Genomic DNA, 19,361 nt, shown 5'->3' with positions numbered 1-19,361 from the left:
AGCAAGATCCTATTTCAAATAAAATAAACATAAATAAATAAATAACAAAAAAGCATGGCATGATGCCTGCCATCTAGCACCGCACAATGAGTTACCAGCTTTGTTCTTAAGATGGCATGACTTATTGCAATAATAGAAAATCCATTTATAAGAAATGACACAAACTCTAAATGGAAATTGCTTGCCAGAGCACTCAGAGCCTTTGTTCATCCATTTTCATCCTTCTCTCAATCCAGCCTCTTTGCCATTTACATATAGATACACAGGGAAATTTCTATGTCCTCTACTTATCTTGGTTACCTCATTTTTCTCCTTATCTTTCCTATTTTGAAAGCCAGCCTCACGGCTGTCAACTTTAGAATAAGTATCCAAGAGGTCTGAATACTTGGAGTAAATAGAATGTTTGATTGGACAACATTGTGTGTGCATTTCACTAAGTAAAATGCTACTGTGGATACCTGCCTATGAAAAGGGCACCATTCCGTATTGGTATGAAACAATAATTGGTTGAACATGGTAAAAATTAACATGTCCAAACATATTATGTAGTAGACAGCACCTCTAACTGGTCACATATTTAAGCCACACAATGGCAAAATGGAGAAATAAGGTATATTGCTTTGAGGTAAAGGCAAATATGAGGCAGAGGCCAATCCCTGGAAGTATTTTCTTTCACAAGGGAATCCTTCAGAGAGTGAGGCACCTCATTTCTATTTTAAACCACAGCCAGAAACATTTCTCCTAAATGAGAAATTTGCCCTAGGGATTCCTGATGTTTGTCAGAGAAACCGCTGTAAATTTATTTTCATTCATTGGAGAGGAGAGCAGGGAGGTAACATTCAAGACATATGCTTGTGCTTTTCATCTGGTATTTGATTTTCACCGTAAGTCTTTCGGGATTAAATAATATCCTTATGTTGTTGATAAGAGAACTGAGATTTAGCGAAATTAAAATAAAACAAAGAGAAAAGACAAATTACAGCACGTAAACCAAGGGACAGATCCTGGGGTAAAATCCAGACGTTTTGGACCTGATATTCATGTTCTTTTCATTTTTCATGCACACTAGGGCTTAATACATCAACTCCCAAATGTAACTGGAAGGAGGCTACAAGGAGACAACATTGGGATTAAACAAGGGCAGGCTGTTTTGTTTACCGCAAGATTCCTCAACACATTTAATATGCTGAGCTTCTGGGAGGGGCCTACAGGACAGTGTGTCCAAAATTTCATGATCATAGAGTCCTTTCTCCCTGCAATCATTGCCGGGCTTTGAAATTCGACTGAAAACATTTTAGATCCTACGGTTGCTCCAGTAGTGCCCTACAAGAGAAGAGAAAGGCAAGGGCTAGAACGGCTTCTGTTTTTATTTCATAGACTTCTGCATCGCCTGAAATGTTGTGAGCTCACATTAATTTGAGAAATAAAATGTGTCATTTACATGAATAAAGAATAATACTATGTACGTTCCCATTGGAATGTATTTATAGATACACGAAAAGAAATGCAGGTGTACTAAACATAGGTCCATATCTCTTGTAATTATTATGCAAAAGCAAAAGAGGAAATATATTCATGTACTGTCTGATGAGTATTATAATGACACAGCAGTAAACAGAGTTATGTAAAACTGGGAACTGCTCTAAGTGGACAGAACACATTAATGCATTTATTTAAATATCATAATAATCCCCTGAAACATATGTAATTATCTCCACGTGTCAGATGAGGAACCTGGGACACAGGTAAGTTAAATTACTTCTCAAAAGTCCTACTAGTTACTTACACAAGGAAGTTTGTGGAAGAACCTGATACCAACTGTTTTCTACTACATTTCTACTACTTATGATTCACACATAAACCTATTTTGCAGGAATTCTAGAAGCCTTGTGAGGACGTCTGAAACCTAGGTAAAGACTAACTAGGGCTACAGGATGTGATTTTGCCTTCTTAAACTTTCTATCCCCATCTTATTCTGCTTTTGCACTTTGGTTATTTTTTGATTAAAATACATATATATTATATATATATGTTTGTGTATATATATATATATATTATATATATATGTTTGTGTATATATATATATTATATATATATATATAATATATATATATATATATATAGTTAATACCAAAATATATTTTCTAAGAAATAAATATTATAACATTTGATTTAGCAATATAAAAGTAATACTAATTGGCCAGGCACAGTGGTTCACACCTGTAATCCCAGCACTTTGGGAGGCTAAGGCGGGTGGATCACGAGGTCAGTAGTTCAAGACCAGCCTGGCCAAGATAGTGAAACCCCATCTCTATTAAAAATACTAGCCAGGCATGGTGGCAGGTGCCTATAATCCCAGCTACTGGGGAGGCTGAGGCATGGAATTGCTTGAACCTGGGAGACGGAGGTGCATGAGCAGAGATCGTGCCATTGCACTCCAGCCTGGGTGACAGAGGGAGATTCTGTCTCAAAAAAAAAAAAGTAATACTAATTTTGAGTCATTTGTCTGATTCTTATTCATTCATAGACATTTGATGAGCATCTACTAAGTAAAGCTGTAGGAAATATAAGCATAAATTAGAAACTCTTTCCACCTTAAAAATATGCTTAGGATTTACTGGAGAAGACAGGTGTTTGAACATTAGCAGCTTTGTTCTAGCAGTAGCAAGATTCATGTTGACTCATGAACAGCCTCTCTTGAGGTCTTCCTTGCTACCAGAGACACATGCGCACACACACATCTGTATGAGGATTAGCCAGGTGGGACTGTTCACTTATCACTGGATCACAGCACAACTATCCCTTCCCCAAGGTGATAGCTGTATCTGTAACCTTATAACTTGCCTACTTTTCTGTGATGCTTTAATCATGCACAGATATATGCTTAGGCTATAGGCAAAACACATGTAAAATATAAAAGGAAAAGGAGAATGAAACTAAAACAGAAGCCTCTATCATTATTACAGCAGAGAGAGAGAGAGAGAGAGAGAGAGAGAGAGAGAAAGAGAGAGAGAGAGGGAGAGAGAGAGAGAGAGAGAGAGGGAGAGAGAGAGAGAGAGAGGGAGAGAGAATGGACTAACCACTTAGACTAGATTTTGGAAAATAATTGACAGTTATTAAAAATAATAAGAACAAATACTTACATAGTATTGACCTTGAGCCAGGCATCGTAGGTGTTTTATGTATTTTAACTTTTTTATGCTCGAAACTCTATGAGATAAATACTATTGTTACCTTATTTTTACTGATGAAGAAACTGAGACTCAGAAAGAAAAAGCATCATGCCCAGTATTACAAATTGGGTATGTTCTGGGGCCTGTGTTCAAACTCAGGTGTTCACTTCGGACTGAACACTCTCGACCACCACCAGGTCATCTGTGATACAAAGTTGAGTAAGTACTGACTGAGTCACCCCTCTTTGCTGGCAACTGCACCTAATGTTATACATATATATGAGAACATGTGGTATTTGGTTTTCTGTTATTGCATTCATTTGCTTAGGAAAATAGCCTCCAGTTCCATCCATGTTGTTCCGAAGGACATGATCTCATTTTTTCATGGCTGTATAGTATTCCATATTCACAACCATTCTACAAGGTGAATATTATGTCCATTTGTTAATAAAGAAAAACTAAGAACAGATGACTATTATTGACTGGGTTTGGATGAAAACACAAGACTATTTGAATTCAACATGGTGTGCTTTTAGGGGGAAATTGTTTTGGGACTTAAGTTCTGTGAAAATACAAGTCATCTCTTATTTACTTTAGGATCTAAAACCATAGCATGTTTTTATTCATTTTAATTATTAAGGATACATAATGGGTGTATATATTTATTTGATATTTTGAAATAGGCATATAATGTGTAATGATTCATTCAGGGTAATTGGAGCATCTATTACCTCAAGCATTTATCATTTCTTTTTCATAGCAACATCCTAATTCTACTCTTTCACTTGTTTTGAAATATACAATAAGTTATTGTTGACTGTAGTCACCCTCTTGTGCTATCAAACACTAGATTTTATTTATTCTATCTAACCATATATTTGTACTTATTGACTATCCCATAGCATAGCACACCAAAGCAAGAATTTTTTTCTATCATAAATTACATCAATATTAATTAAGAGTGATGTAATCTATGTCCCTTTCTTTATTCAAGAAAAAAATATATCTACTAATGAAAAGGAAAGTTATATGGATCATCCTTAAGTTATATGGATCATCCTTAAGGACAAGTTTTATAAAGTACTTTAAAAAAAATGTATGAGGTGTACTTAGGATTCCTACCTAGCAAGCCATTTAATGAAATCTTTGCACTGGTCTTAAATGCAGCTGTGTACTGCTTGAAACCTCTCTTTATCACTCCTTTCCTTTTAAATCTGTTCCTCATATTAAATAGTTCTTACCTAGGTTTTCACATGAATGGCACCTAGGCAGATTTAAGAAGCTACTGCTAGGGAAATAAAATGGAAACTCAGAAATGAAGGAAGCTGAGAATTGCCGAGCAGCCACAGACTCCCACTCTGCATCCGCTTCCTCACCCCACCCTTTCCCACATATCACATAAGCATTCCAATTTTCCCTTGCTGAGGAAATGAAGCAAAACACATCAATAGAGTGAAATGGTTTGTCCCTAAGAATCATAAAACCAAAGCTCCTCTTAGCAGGTACAAAAAAAAAAAAAAAATGAGCTCTTCTTTTAGTTAAGTAAGACTCCTAGGCAAAACATCAATATCCTGGGCTCTTCATAACTTTTTTGACATGGAAGTGTTTATAGAGATGGCTCTTTATCAATGATTCTAGAAACTCTTTGACTTGAAGTTGAAAAATGAATTCAAGGTATAAAAATCTGGCATTAGTTCAAAGATGTTGACCCTGAATTCTCTTATTTTTAAAGATTAAAAACAAACTCAGAACTCCTCAATTTTAAATACATTTTCTGGACCCAAAAAAGTTTTTCATTTTACATTGATAAATTACTATATTCCAAAGGGGACTGCTTTTCTCCTTCTGGGAAAGAAAAAATAATGTACATTTCATATTGATATTCTTTTCCTTTTAAAATTAATCTCTAAAAAAAAGTTACATAAGCACATGCCAAAAAGTGACATGTTCAAAGAAGTAATGACAAATGTCACTGTGTGTATACACACACCTCCTGTGTGTATACTTTTTTAATGAGATCATTATTTTGCATTCTGTTTTGAAACTTGTTCTTTTTACTTAAGAAATATGATCTGAATATCTTTCAACACACTGGTATTTGCTGTTCTCAGAGGACTTAGGGTGAATACATGGGAGAATTTATCAACATGCAAATGAAACAAGGCTCTTGCCCGAGCTGAGTGAATTTGGGCCAAGGAAGATGACACTGATTAGGTGAGAGAGAAACAAAGATTAGAAAGAGCAGAAGTCTGAGACCTGAAGGAGGCGGCCAGGAAGCCACATTGGTCACGACGCAGCCTTTTCAAGGTCGGGAAGGGAGTGGCCTGGCAAGCAACAACTAGGTAGATGTAAGAACAGGTTACTGTGACCTTATGAGGAGCCAAAACTAATCATTATAAGCTAAGCACTTTATGTCTACTAAATATGTGTTCTTTACAGACAATACTATATGAACTAGATCCAGTTGAGGATTTTATAGCAGAAGAAATAGAGGATCAGAAAAGTTGAATACTTTGCTGGAGACGACAAAGCTTGTTAGAGCAGGGATTGTAGCTAGGGTGTTTTCCTTCCAACGTCACAGCATGTTCCATTTCAAAGCTTCCATTTCAAGCTTTATTCTTTATCTACTGCCCTTTTTCACGATGTCCTTCTTCTCCCTCTGTACTTGTACACATGGTTAAATATAAATTCATCTCCCAGAAAATCTTCACAGGTCTTGGTGGAAAAGAATCAGGGTTCTTCAGTGAGCTCAATGTATGTTAACTGACGAATCTCATGGCTTATGTTTGTGGATTATGCGTATGTGTGTGGAGTGTACAAGAGTATGCACCTATGAGTCTAGCTTATGTTTATACAAACATATATTTGTGTACAAATAGGTATGTGTAGATGCACACACAAAATTATAAACCTCATTGATTTTAATAACCATCTTATATGTATTTTCAAAGGCAGAGAATTAGGTCTGTGACAACCAGATATCAAACTTTCCAAAAGCTAATAAGAGATGATTGATGGCTAACACTTACAGACACAAGAGAAGTACAAATGCACCACCATTAAAAACATCTGATGAATAAACCTTCATCACTGAAACTAAGAATACAAGTGGAACAGTCCTCTTTATGTATTGGAATTTTACTCTATTTGTGACAACACAGTATATAAACAACTTTCAGGAATTCATCTGTAGCTTTAAGAGAAGTCTAAGAGTTTTTTCTTAAGCATTTTTAACATAATAAATAAACTATTATTTGAACACATTGTGTTGGGTCTTCTCCCTGAGAGATGTTACGAATTCTTTGGATCGATAGTGCAACACAGCAGCTGTTAGGAAATGGGATTTTAAGTCAGTGCCTTTGCCTCATCACACATCCGGAGGACACCATTACCACACCTTTCCCACCTTGTTCAATTTTAAGTCTTCCATGGTGATACCTCCATTGTCTATTTTTACAAATTTAGAGGGTTGTACTGACAGACTCTCTCAAAATTTCTTTTTTTTCTATTCTCTCATTTGCTATCCAGTTCTTCCCTTCTCTTTGAACACATCTGTAAAAATAATCTTGCAGCAATATACCCAAGAAAATTCCTCCTTTATCTAAGTTGGGAAGAGTATTCTTTTAAAACTATGACCACGAATCTCAAACGGGCACTCAGCACTGCCCAACAATCTTCTCACATTTGCTCGGTAAATTCACTTCCCCAGGCTCTGATAAGACTATATGGTACTTCCTTTCTCTTTGAAATATCAATTACTCTCACCACACAAATGCTTTTCACCCTACCCTACTTCATATTAACTGAGAAGAAAGCAACTGGACACAATGTTTCTCAACTTCCCATTATAAATGTACCAATACCTAAGCTGGTATTCTCTGCTTTCCCTAGCATATACTGCAGAGAAAGAGAGGCTTTGCTGCAACCTCCTTTACAGCATCAGGTACCTCAGTGTTTTTTGTTTTTTGTTTTTATTTTTTCCCTATGGCATCCCCAGCACCTGAAAGAGTACCCAGTAGGAGCTCAGTAAATATAAATTCAGTGAATGAATGAATACCTCTGTCTATGAAAGATTTCATCTGTCCAAAATTGGGAGGAGGACAAGCATCAGGACAGCTTTAGGGTGATACTCGACATCTGCAGTGCATGGCTAGATAATCACATGCAAAACAAATGATAAATAAATAGGAGATAATGTTCACCGCTGCCTCATCTACTCTGTCTTCATCTTACCTGGCTTCTTACACTGTATCTAACAATTAATGTTTACATTCATAGAATACATTAATAGAGGCAGCTACATTCATCTCTATAAGTCTTAACAACAGTGATCAATTTACATAAGATGAAACTGAAGTTCAAAGGAGTCAAGTATGTTACCAATGTCAAATCTTAAGTGAAGGAGGTGGAATTCAAATCCATGTATTTTTTTTTTAATGGGAAAGTCCATACTCTCGCCAGTTAGCCATGCTGTCAATCAGCCCCTGAGACCTTCCTGCAAGTCCAAGTTCAACTGAGTTTCTTAGCCAATCCTTCAGCAAATAGGACTACATTTTACTGCAGTCTACTGGAAATGTTATGCTGTCAGTAATCCCATCCTAATTGTGTCAGGCATGAAGTCTAAATGGCCACAGAGATAGGCAGAGAGACATGGGAACCCCTAATGGGAACTTGATATCCAACCTCTGTCCTGTAGGATTGGATCTTGCTTTCTGTGTTCCCAGTCATGAATTTTAATCATGCAAGAAAAGGTAACATTTTCTAAGATTACAACAGGAGCAGATCTTGGTTTTATGGGATCTGGAGCACATATGATTTGGGGAAGTGGGGTCTATGAGAAAATAATTAAAAATCACATATAAAATTTGGCATGGAAGTTAATATTTATTTAGAGGAGGAATGGGAAGGGGGCCATACATTTCAAAGTCTCTATAGCTTAATCTTCATTTACTTCAAATTAATTCTGCCTCTGATCATGATCTAGTCCTAACTGGAAGGCAGAAACACAGTGGTTGAGAACTTTTGTTCTCCAGGTGGTCAGGCTGAATTTGTATCCCACCTTGACCACCTCCATCCAGGTATATGATCTTAGGCGAGGGACTGAAACCACACAAGCATGTGCTTTCTCCTTTGTTAAATTTTCAACTACAACTAGTTTATAAAAATTGCTAATATGAACGATCATATAAAGTCTTGTTCATAGTGCCTGACATATGCTCAACACAGTGCTCATTAAGGTGTGTTTGATATGATTAGCCTCTAATGCCACCTTCTTGTTTATCAGCTCTGGGATCTCTCTACTTGAGACTCCCCTACTATGTTCATCTGATACCTCCTAAATGCCTGAGCACCAAGCATTTAGGATTTGACTCTGAGTCTTCCCATTATGTATCTTCAACGGCAAGATCCAGGCCCTAACTCCCTGCTGAACCAAATCTTGGTTCCCAGCCTCACTACAACGGTGTCACCACATTTTGGCATACCTATCAGTTTCATCAGAAGCCTTGTTTCTGCCTGTGTACCAGCAAATCTTCCCCATTTTCCTGGGCATAATCCAATAAAACTAGAAAAAAGTAATATGATGAAAAGCATTCACAATAGATTTTTAACTAAAGAGCTAGAATTCCTATAATTATGGCTAGTAAGGTTGTTTTTACAGGGATATACAAAAATTAGATGCTACAAATATGTAAAATGGTGAGGTCCTCACCTAGAATATAATGACCACTCTATTACAGATAATGTAATTATTACAATATATATGCTACTGAACAGCACTGTGATTTCTAACAAGTCAATTAACCTTCCGGGGCCTCAATTTTCTCATAAAATAAGGAGGCTGGACTACACTGTCTATGATTCTTGCTAGTTTCAAAAAATATGTATTAGTACATATTCCTGGGATATTAATGTATTACTCACATCTCAACTTGGAATGTGCCCATTTGAATATTTCCCTTTGAAACTGATAAGTGAGGGAGGAAGAACTACTAAAAAGGAGGAACGTTGTCTTCTTTTTTTGTGTGTGAAATTCACCTTTTTACCTCTATCATCACATATTTTTACTATGGCAAGTGCTCAAAGCATATCATTTGGCTTTTCAAAATTCCTTCTCTAGTAAAGTCCTATTAAGACAATGAGCATTGCTCCTAAAACTGTATATATGTGTTATATATGGTGTATAACCCAAGCTGTTGAAGCAACCTGATAAGATGAAGACTAGACCTGCTCACCCCATGTGGCAGCTAGAGGAAAGACCTAGATCAATGAAGAGGAGTGAAGTTTTGGCTTACACTCATGCTAAAGACTGGCACAGGAAGTCATTTCATATAAAGGAAGTCTGAAAATCAGTGCTGAGTCCATGCTCTGGCAGGGATCTGGGGCAGAACAGAGATGTCTGGGGGTAGGCAGGTATGATACAGAGACAATATCAGAGCATGTAAAAGAAGATAGAGTCAGGAACTGTGTAGAAACTTCCTATCTGAACTCTTCACTGGCTTCCCAGGACCAAAGAGCAAGTCCTAAAGTCCTTATAATGGCCCTGTAGGGTATGACTTTGTCTCTCCCTCCACTGCTCCTCCCACTACCCTGGCGAGCTCGCTCTCCTTCAGTTACATTAGCCTGCCTGTGCTCCTTGGATACATGAGGCACACTTCTAACCAAAGTCTCTTGCATGTGGCAATTCCTTTCCCTGAATGCTCTTGTCCCAGACTCTCTTATGTCTCATGCACTCATTTCCTTTAAGTATTTTGAGACAAGTCAGTTCTTTGGAAGGGCCTTCTCTGACCACCCTTTGCCTCTACTGTCTGACTACCCATAAAACAAATACATAAAATGGTGAGGTCCTCACTAGAATACAATTATCACTCTATTAGCAATGATGTAATTATTACAATATTTATGCTGCCAAATAGCATTGTGATTCCTAACAGTCAATTAACCTTTCTGGGCCTCAATTTACTCATAAAATGAGGAGGCTGGACAACACTTTTTATGATTCCTGCTAGTTCCAAATAATATGCATTAGTACATATAACTGGGATATTAATGTATCACTTATATCTCAACTTGGAATGCTGACACCCTGTTTCTGTCCCCTTGCCATATTTTGTGCTTGTCTCTATTAAATATTGAATTATATATTCCTATATATTCCTTTATCTATATTTTTGTCTTGCTTCCCCAATAGCACATGAATTTCTCAAGGACTGTAACTGTGTTCATATACTGTGCTTAGGACAACATATGGACCACAATACAGGCACACACATGTGCCTCTATTAGTGAATGATTGAATGAATGAATGAAATCTACTATAACTACTCTGATTCTTATTTTTATGGCATTTATAGTTTGTATCTCAAAACTCAGCAGATGAGCTTGCAAGAATGGAGGCTTTATCTGTTCTTCTGATGGCCGCATCCCCAGCATCGAGAACAGTACCTGGCACTTGGGAGTTCTCAATAAACAGTCTTAAATGTTGTTTATCATGAAAAAGTTTTTGTACTCTAGTTTTAAGAATGGAAATGAATGGTTCTTTGATTTTGGTAACAAGTCACCACCAGGACCAGTTTTAAACGCAACCCAATCAATCAATGACAATTTTGCATTAGTAACCATGCTTTTGAAAGCCTAAAACTCTATATAAAACAGCCGTGTTTGTATTTTAGTGACAGCATCTTACAAGCACAGCTCTCACTTGTTTACCAAGCAATGAAGAAACTCTTGGTTTCAGATATTGAGCGCTCTCTCTCTCTCTCTCTCTTTCATGGAAAGATGATGGTGCCTAGCTATAATGGGAAAACACAAATAACTTATTATATAATCCTATACAGAGTCCTAAGTGTGTACAAATACCAGCTATATTAATCCACAAAACAAGCAGGAGAGGGAGGTGCTATGATTATTCCAATTTAGTAGATAAAGAACTAGAGTACTGAGGGTTGCAGTGCTTACCCAAGGCCTATAGCTAAGGTGTATTCGAGCTGGGATTATTATTGAATCTGATTATTTTGGCTTCAGAGTCTGTGTTCTTATTTTCTACATTCTATGGCTTCCCTATGAGAACTGAAACACAGTTGTTATAATTCCAGCAGCCAGATTTAGCTTGATGATTACTCTACCGACCTAATCAAATACTTTTCAAATAATTGTCATGAACAGTCTGGCCGGTGGCAGCAAATTGCAGAGAGGTAAAGGCAGACATCTGTGGGATGGTGGTACTGAAGCAAGCAGTTAGGAAGGTATTACAGAATTTAGAGTTTAATAATTGGCATGTTGAACAATTAAGATAACTGCCCTTGGAATTTCTGTGTGTGTATATTTGTGTGTGTGTGTGTGTGTGTGTGTGTGTGTGTGTGTGGTCATAGAGGTAGAAAACACTTCAATTTATGGCTAAATCCCTCAGCCTGATAGTTGTTTGTAATGGCACCTATTTCAAATCTTATAACTTCACTATCACCCAGCCCAGCTCTAAACCCTTGGACCATAAACAGAATAACAAGAGAGCTGCAGGTTGAATAAGCATTTTATGAAACAAGGTATGTTTGAAGTTTATCTTCTGAGTATAATTCATTAGATTTTTCTTTGCAGAAAATATTTCTGTCAATAACAAATCATTTTTAAGTCATTTCATCTCTCTCGGACTTAGTTTCCTTATCTATAAGACAATCAATTTGAAACTGGCAGTTTCTGCAGGATGTTTTGTTCTATGAAGCCTTGACAAATCAGAGCTATAATTATGAAAATTACTGATATATCTTCTCTTATTTTTCCCTCTTCTCCATTTTTCTGGGTTCACTATTGTGCCTACGCTTTTACTAATGTCTCTACATAGAACTCGAAGCAAAAAAAAAAAATCAGATTCTTAAATACAATTTTCTAAATTTACATGGGCACATTCTGTAAGAGATGTTTCTATTGTATATGACTTTTATGTATCTATGTATGTTTTATCTTACTTTGGAATATTTATCTTGTGCAGGCATAATGAATGTCTTTGGATTAGTACTACAATAAAGATATTGGAATTAATCTAGACTCCTTCACTTACTTCCTTGTGATCTTAAGCAAGTTATTATTCACCCTGAACTTCTAGTTTATTCATCCACAAAATCAAAATAACACTTGCAATCTTGCATTGTTGAGAAGATAATTCCAAGACAAGACATATGCAGCATTTTCTTTTCACCCTCTTTGTCTTATACAGGTTCTCAACTAAGGTAAGCTTTCCTCCCTCCATTGTACTCTGTTCTCAATAACTAGAACCATCAGTATCCCTTCTTGTTTTTTTACTTGTTGATAAAGGTTGGGCTATGTATTTTCTGTTGATGACCATCTTCGTCAAGCCTTAAAATCCAGCTGATGCTTGTGTTATGCTCTAATTCAATGCTGGATGCACTTACTTCAAAATGTTACTCCAATATTCATCATCTTATTGCCTTTGTCCATGCTTCAATCAACCCAATCCATACATCTCAGGCCTTTTCATAAATAACAGTCCTCCTGAATTCAAGGTCTCACTTTTTCTCAGTAGCATCTTATGTTGAATTTCCTTCAACATAACATGTTGAAGGAAATCACCAGCCCTTCTCTGCCCCATCTGTTTCCATCAATCCTACTTGTCTCTCAAAGCAAACCAGATCAACTCTTAGTTTGAGAATAAACATTTATGTCTGTTTTCTCTTCAAATTTTACCCCAGATCCCAACTAAAGTGTGCACTTGAATTGACTGAAATTTAATGCTGATTTATTCATATTACAAGATTCTGTGTAATTTATAATGTAGTTTCTTTATAATGTTCTTTTACTGTGTTTAGAATAGTACAGTATGCATGTTTATGCTTATGTAATAATATAAGTGATTGAGAGTATTTCATGCATAGGATGTGTCCAAGAAAGGCTTGTGGAAAGTCATTAATGAATGCCTAATTTAATACTTTCTTCCCTTTGCAAAATTATTCACCATTGCCCATGATGTTGTAATTCTTAGAAAATTAAAATTATATAATAAGATATGGAGTCTGATGGCCTGAGATTGAATTCCAGTTTTATGACTTGCTAGTTGAGTAATCTTGATCCAAATTCAGTAGCCTCTATAGGTCTAAGTTTTCTTATATCTAAAGTGGAAGTGATTTATCTATCTCAAAGAACCATGGTGAAGATTAAATAAGATATTGGCATGCTATAATATATTACATGAATAATATAGCTATACTATACTATACATATAGGTAATATTCATCAAAGTAAGATATTATTATTTATAATTGTTTCATTTTATGGCTAAAAATTAGGATGTCAGTCAAATAATAGTCTAAAATCACATGACTAATAAGAAATGAAGCTTGATTAGACTCCAAGCATAACTTTAGATCCCCTGAGTATAATCTCTGAATACACTAAATCTTCTTCCGGTAGTCCCCTTTTAGGCCTATGTTCTTGAAATAAGAAAAGATTAATGGTAAGAGACCCTAAAGACAGTTAGATGCTATATGTATTCTCTTTATTTCAATCCTAGATGGTGTAAAAACATTGTATGTTTAAGTTTCCTAATATAAAGTATTTTTATCTTTCTTAAACTTTACAGTTTACAAAGACTTCTCTGATACCCCAAAACACATAAGCATTGGCATGCTATTGCATTGGCGGAAGCAGAATGCTGGGAGAATTAGAGCAAGACTCTATGAATTTCAATTAAGCTATTTGAGATGGAAATCAGCCCCTCCTAGTCATCTCTAGCCCCTTGGTCCTTATTAAGCATCACGGTCTGGACACAATGTCAGTGATGTTTTTCAGTTTGCCCAATTTATTGACAGATCCAGCACTTCTCCACTTCAGTCAACAGCACCAGAGAATTAAGAACTTGCTTAGACAGATAATACCTTGTTTAAGCCTCTTGGGGAAGCTTGTATTACAGTACTACAGCTATCTACTAAATAAAATGAACTGAACAAAAACAAAAGACAGTCTAGTACTTATCCTAAGAAGGACTTAGATTGCCAGTTGATTTCTTTTTGTCTTTTTATCAAAGATAAGTATCAATAAAAGTGACTTTTTTTCAAGTCATTTGTGTTAATGCATTTTTGTGAAATTTTGCTTTTATTAAGACTGGTAGAAGGATGGTTCTTTCTTCATTCAGTAACTGCTTCAGCATAATTTAATACATATTTAGATGAAAAGAAGATATTTCCACAGCAAAGCTTTACATATAGAGATAATGAAATCGCTTTGCCATTAAAAATTTGATTCAATTTCTCCTTGGAATGCATTAACAGAAAACTACTTTCATTTTTATAGTTGGAAAAAAAGGCAATTTACTGTTGTGAGGGTTCAGGAGTGTTCCAAACCAGCATAAATCCGGAGCCTCCTAAACTCCCCACTAAGTAGAGAGAGACTATGAATTTAAAACACTGGTAATTGGTATTGTGTGTTATCCTTAGAAGAGTGCTTCCCACTATTATTTTCATGCCGACTGAACTGGAATTAAGATTACTTTTCTTAAAAAGAAAATTTAATGAAGTTGAATGGAATTTTTGCCAAAAAAGTTAATAAATAATAATATGATGTGTTTATTTGTTATTGGAACTCTGTGTAAGTTTTGAGAAACCGTATCATGAGGATGCTTGAAATAGCAGTCCCAAATATCAAATTTTAGAGCTACAGTAAAGGACATTTCTCTATTCTCTTGAAATACAATGAATATTTCCCCAAGGTATGATGAATTATCCAACTATGGAAGAGGAGGAAAGATTAGTCTAATGGTTACACTGTATATAAATTCCAAAGTAGGCCACTGATATCTATTTTATGGTAAATGATATGTGTTACATAAATTCTCAAATTTTAATTACCTGTTAAACTCACTGAAGTTTTGAAATGGAAAGTTCCATAAAGATTATCAAGTCCAGTTTTCTCATTTTAGAAAACCAGAAAACTACAGAGGTAACGTGACTTATCCAAGGTTAGAGAAAGCAGGAGAGTGGCAGAGAAGGCATAAGCATTTTGCTCCAACTATTATTTATATTCTCAGGTGAAAGAATGTTACCTGCTAACTGTAACCCTTAGTTTATAAATATATGGCATGGATCTCTGTGTAGTGTTATGTATTCATGAATATCATACATAGATCAGAACAGGACCCAAGATTTAAGGACCTGACCCCAGTCTTCTACAATGAATGAGACCTCCAAGCACTCAAAGATAAGCAAATACAAATATTTTAGACTTTTACATTACCAATTTATTTTGAAGTGCATGTATTCTGTGTACATAGCCAAAAAGCAAAATAACTACATTATGCAAACATTGCATTTTATATGCCCTTCAGAACATAATGCATAATGAAAATATCAAAATACCAAAAAAAGAAAAACTATATTCTGAATATTGTGTATACCATAAAACAGTTGTAAGTTCACATGAGGAAGCTTAATGATTTAGGGAAAAAGTTCACAATCATCCTCATAAGATTTTAACCTAGGTTCAAGATTTTCTACTTAATAGTCAAATTCTTTCATAGGACAAGTGAGTAGACAGAAATAATAAAGGTGAAGTAAATCATTATCTTCCAAACTTAGACATGCAAAATGGTGGGGGAGGAAAGGAATTCCTAGGTGAAAATAAATCTGAATGAAATGAGCATTGGTACCTTTTTTTTAAAGAAAGTTTCAGAAAAACTATGAAGATGCTAGCTTGATAATAAACATTGCTTATCATTTTATTAATTAAAATAAGGCTGCAACTGTAGAGTGCACACATTTGGTCTATAGACTTAAACTATATACAATGAGTTATATCAATCTATTCATTTGTTTTATATCTCCAGCTAGCAAAGTATATAGTCAACTTAAATCTTGTTTTAAAGGTCTTCTCACTCTAAGATTCACTTTGGAGATTTGTCTTTTGCAGACTTCAAAATAAAAAACACGGCCGCTTTTTGCTTCTAACAGCTTTTATGTATTAAATAATGTTTACTTAATGTGATTGTCAACATTTTACCATTTAAAATTACTTCCTAACAATCACTCTAAATCATATGTAAAGTTTATATAGAAGTTTCTGAGATAGTGCATTCTCTCCACAGTATTACTCCAAGATTGGCTTGGAGAATGCTGATATTGTAAAAGGTAAAATACAAGAGATAAATTGTTCATGAAAATTAGTACAACTTTGAATTCAAGTAATAATAAAAAAGAAAGACTTTCACAGAGGTTAGTAGCTCTTAGAGGGAAGAAACACAAGTTCATGTTTGGGAGAGTGAATATTTGTGCTCCTGAAACAAGCAAAACCAATACTAGAGCAGGTGTCCTCACCAAAATCCAGAGTCAAAGCCCTCAACACAAGAGCTGGAAGAATGACCACACATCATCCATGAAATAAGATAAAACAAGTCCCTCAACAGAGCTAGGATTTCTGAGGCTATTTCATGAACTGTCAGTCCCAGAAAGAATAAAAACCAGTGCATTACAATGGGACATCCCAATCAAATTTGCCAAGTAAAATACACATTTGCCATGCTCACACATGCATGAACAGAGAAGCCAAGCCAAGTTTCTGGTTTCATGAAAATGTACAACATGAAGTGAATTTTAAAGAGCAATGACAACTTCTAGATTTTAGAATTTATCCTCTTTCTAGAACTACAGATGTTTTCATCAGAGAGGGCTGCCAAAAGCATTCTGCAACATATTTTAAAATTAAGCCAAGAAACCCAGCTCTCCACCATCCCCCACCTTCTGCTCCCTGCACCCCCACCCCCTTGAGTTATAAATGTAGGTTTCTGGTAACCTACATCAGAGTGACACACTTATTTTAATTTGATGTTTGCTATTTGTAAATGCAATCTCATTTATGTTACACTGTGGCAGCCATTCTCTGGAGAACAGGATTAGTTGTGGATGTAAATACATTTATAACATATTTTCCTTTTTACTTAAGTTTAAAATTTGAAGCAAGAAGAATGCCTAAACATAACTACGTCAAACCTCATCTAGAGCTTCTTTTAAAAATCACTCTGCCAACTTTAGAGAAATAACGACTGACTGTATGCAAACACACTCTCAAATGTGTTCTGAGCAGTTAGAAAATTATAGTGTAAATTTACCCAGATTCCGAGAAACATTTAATTTAGGAAACAACAAGGGCTAATACAAAATTTAGTGTGTAAACAAAGAGATGATTGATAAGGAGAACAGGAGAAGGAGCCTCTAATGAACATAAACAGCAATACTTGAAAAATAATTGGCTATCTAGAATCTATGTAAAGTCTGTTATATGAGTTCGAGTCTTTTCCCCCTACAGTCTCTGTTAGTATGTAAAATAGGTAACATTATAAACACCTCTCCAAATGACCTTATGAAAAGCCCGTCATTCTTAGGCTCCAATCTTAGACCATAAGAAATTATGTCTATTTACTTTCATTTGATGAATGCATTTGCATAGCAAGAAACGAGTGATCTCACAATATACCCAAATAAAATTTGCCGATACAATAAGAGGAGATATTAGATCAAATAATCAAACATCAGTATGGACTCAATACTCTCAAAATAAGCAGGCAGATCTATTATAAACCCTTCAGCACTTCAGTTTCGGTCCTGACATTTTGATCCAAAGTGTTTCTCACAGTTTTAACATTCTTTTGTGAAAACATCACTGCAACTTACAAAAAGTTTATTTCATTAATCTTTGCTCCCCCGAAGACCCTGTCTTCCTTCATGTCCATCCCAGAGTGACATTTGTCTCCTCTCATTTCAGGTGCCTCTTACATTCACCTAAGACATTTTCATGGCAAAACAGAGAATTTTTAGAAGTCACTGAAAAGCACTCCCTTACCTTCTAAACCTGCTTCAATCAGCCCAAACTGTTCCAATAATTTAACAAAAAGCACAATGACGATCAGGACTGCTATCATTTCAAGCCCTTCCAAGTTCATGGTCAGCTAGGTCATGGTCCAACCACAGCCACTGAGAAGTGTTCCTCTGCCTGGCTTTCTTTGTAAAGCCATTAAACTACATTAAGAAGGCTACTGCTGGAGAAAGGGGAGGAGGAGAGCGCATGAGAGAGAGAGAGGAGAGAGAGAGAGAGAGAGAGAGAGAGAGAGAGAGAGAGAGAGAGAAAGGAAAGGAGATGGAGAGGCTGAGAAAAAGGGCGTGAGTGAGAGAAAATGCATTCATCCTGTCTGCTGTGGCAGAGGCCAGAAGTGGCAGCCGGATAAAGTCGGGCCTGTCGGCATTATCCGCTTCCTGGTTGTCACTCCTGCATAGAGAGACAGCCACGCACGAAGTCGCGTGCAGATCACCCGAGGACCCGGCAGGTCAGCAGGAACGTCCCGAGGAAACCGGAGGCCCTGCGCGGCGGAGATGGCTCTGCGCCCCGGGACTCCGCGCGCCCGCGCCGCCGCCACCGGTGGCTTCGTTGGGCCGGCCAGTTGCCTTGGAAACAAGAGAACCTAAGCAAGGGCTGGACTCCCGCTGCAGACGGGGAGCAGAGCCCCCCGCACCTGGAAATACGGAGGAAAACCTGAAAACGCTGAGAGGTGGAGTGACAACTTGCGTTCAGCTGTTTCAGTGACATTGTTGACCAGTAAGGAAGATCCAAATGTGTATTTTGTCCCAACTCGCTGAGCGCAGATTGAAACGAGGCTTAAGGAGTCCTTCCATGTTGACTTTCTTTTCAATGAGTCACCTTATCTGAAAGCTCAATCTCAGTCAGAACTAATATTCTGGTTTGAGTAGTAGCTATCATATCTTTTCACAGCATGGGAATAATAAACTAATAAATATTCATCATATTTGCATAGTATTTTAGAGGTTAGCAGCTACCACCTATGCACTACCTCATACCAATCAATACACCAAAATAGATACAGTATTTAATGTGTTCCTTCTATCCTTTGTAAATAATGGTTTAAGTAAATTTGGAGCCAGGAAAAGTTTGAGAAGAAAAAAATCTGAAAAAGAAAAAAAAGTTGAAGTTTTGTCTCTCTCTTGCACAACTATTTCATCTTTTTCTCTCCTCCTAACTCTGCCCAAATAGACTAGGTCCACAATGAAATATAGAATTTAAAAAAATGCAAGAGAGCCGGGCGCGGTGGCTCAAGCCTGTAATCCCAGCACTTTGGGAGGCCGAGGCGGGTGGATCACGAGGTCAAGAGATCGAGACCATCCTGGTCAACATGGTGAAACC

The 19,361-nt window shown here is 36.5% G+C and overlaps 1 protein-coding gene across 2 annotated transcripts in view; it reads right to left on the bottom strand.

The window, feature by feature from the left end:
- KCNIP4 (potassium voltage-gated channel interacting protein 4) overlaps window positions 1–19,361 on the bottom strand; it is a 974,830-nt gene that overhangs the window by 547,702 nt on the left and 407,767 nt on the right. The window contains exon 1 of one of the 2 annotated variants that reach the window (XM_017540612.2): window positions 18,009–18,232. The exons of the other annotated variant lie outside the window; for it this stretch is intronic. Within the exon in view, the coding sequence (XP_017396101.1) occupies window positions 18,009–18,108 (100 nt within the window). The 5' untranslated portion in view covers window positions 18,109–18,232. Of the gene's footprint in view, window positions 1–18,008; window positions 18,233–19,361 lie in introns of those variants that run through there. 2 annotated transcript variants of the gene reach the window in all.

This window comes from Cebus imitator, unplaced genomic scaffold (genome assembly GCF_001604975.1).
Source record: "Cebus imitator isolate Cc_AM_T3 unplaced genomic scaffold, Cebus_imitator-1.0 Scaffold127, whole genome shotgun sequence".
NCBI classification, from domain to species: Eukaryota; Metazoa; Chordata; class Mammalia; order Primates; family Cebidae; genus Cebus; species Cebus imitator.
Note: the sequence above shows the minus strand (reverse complement) of the source record. Positions and strands in the feature narration are given on the sequence as shown.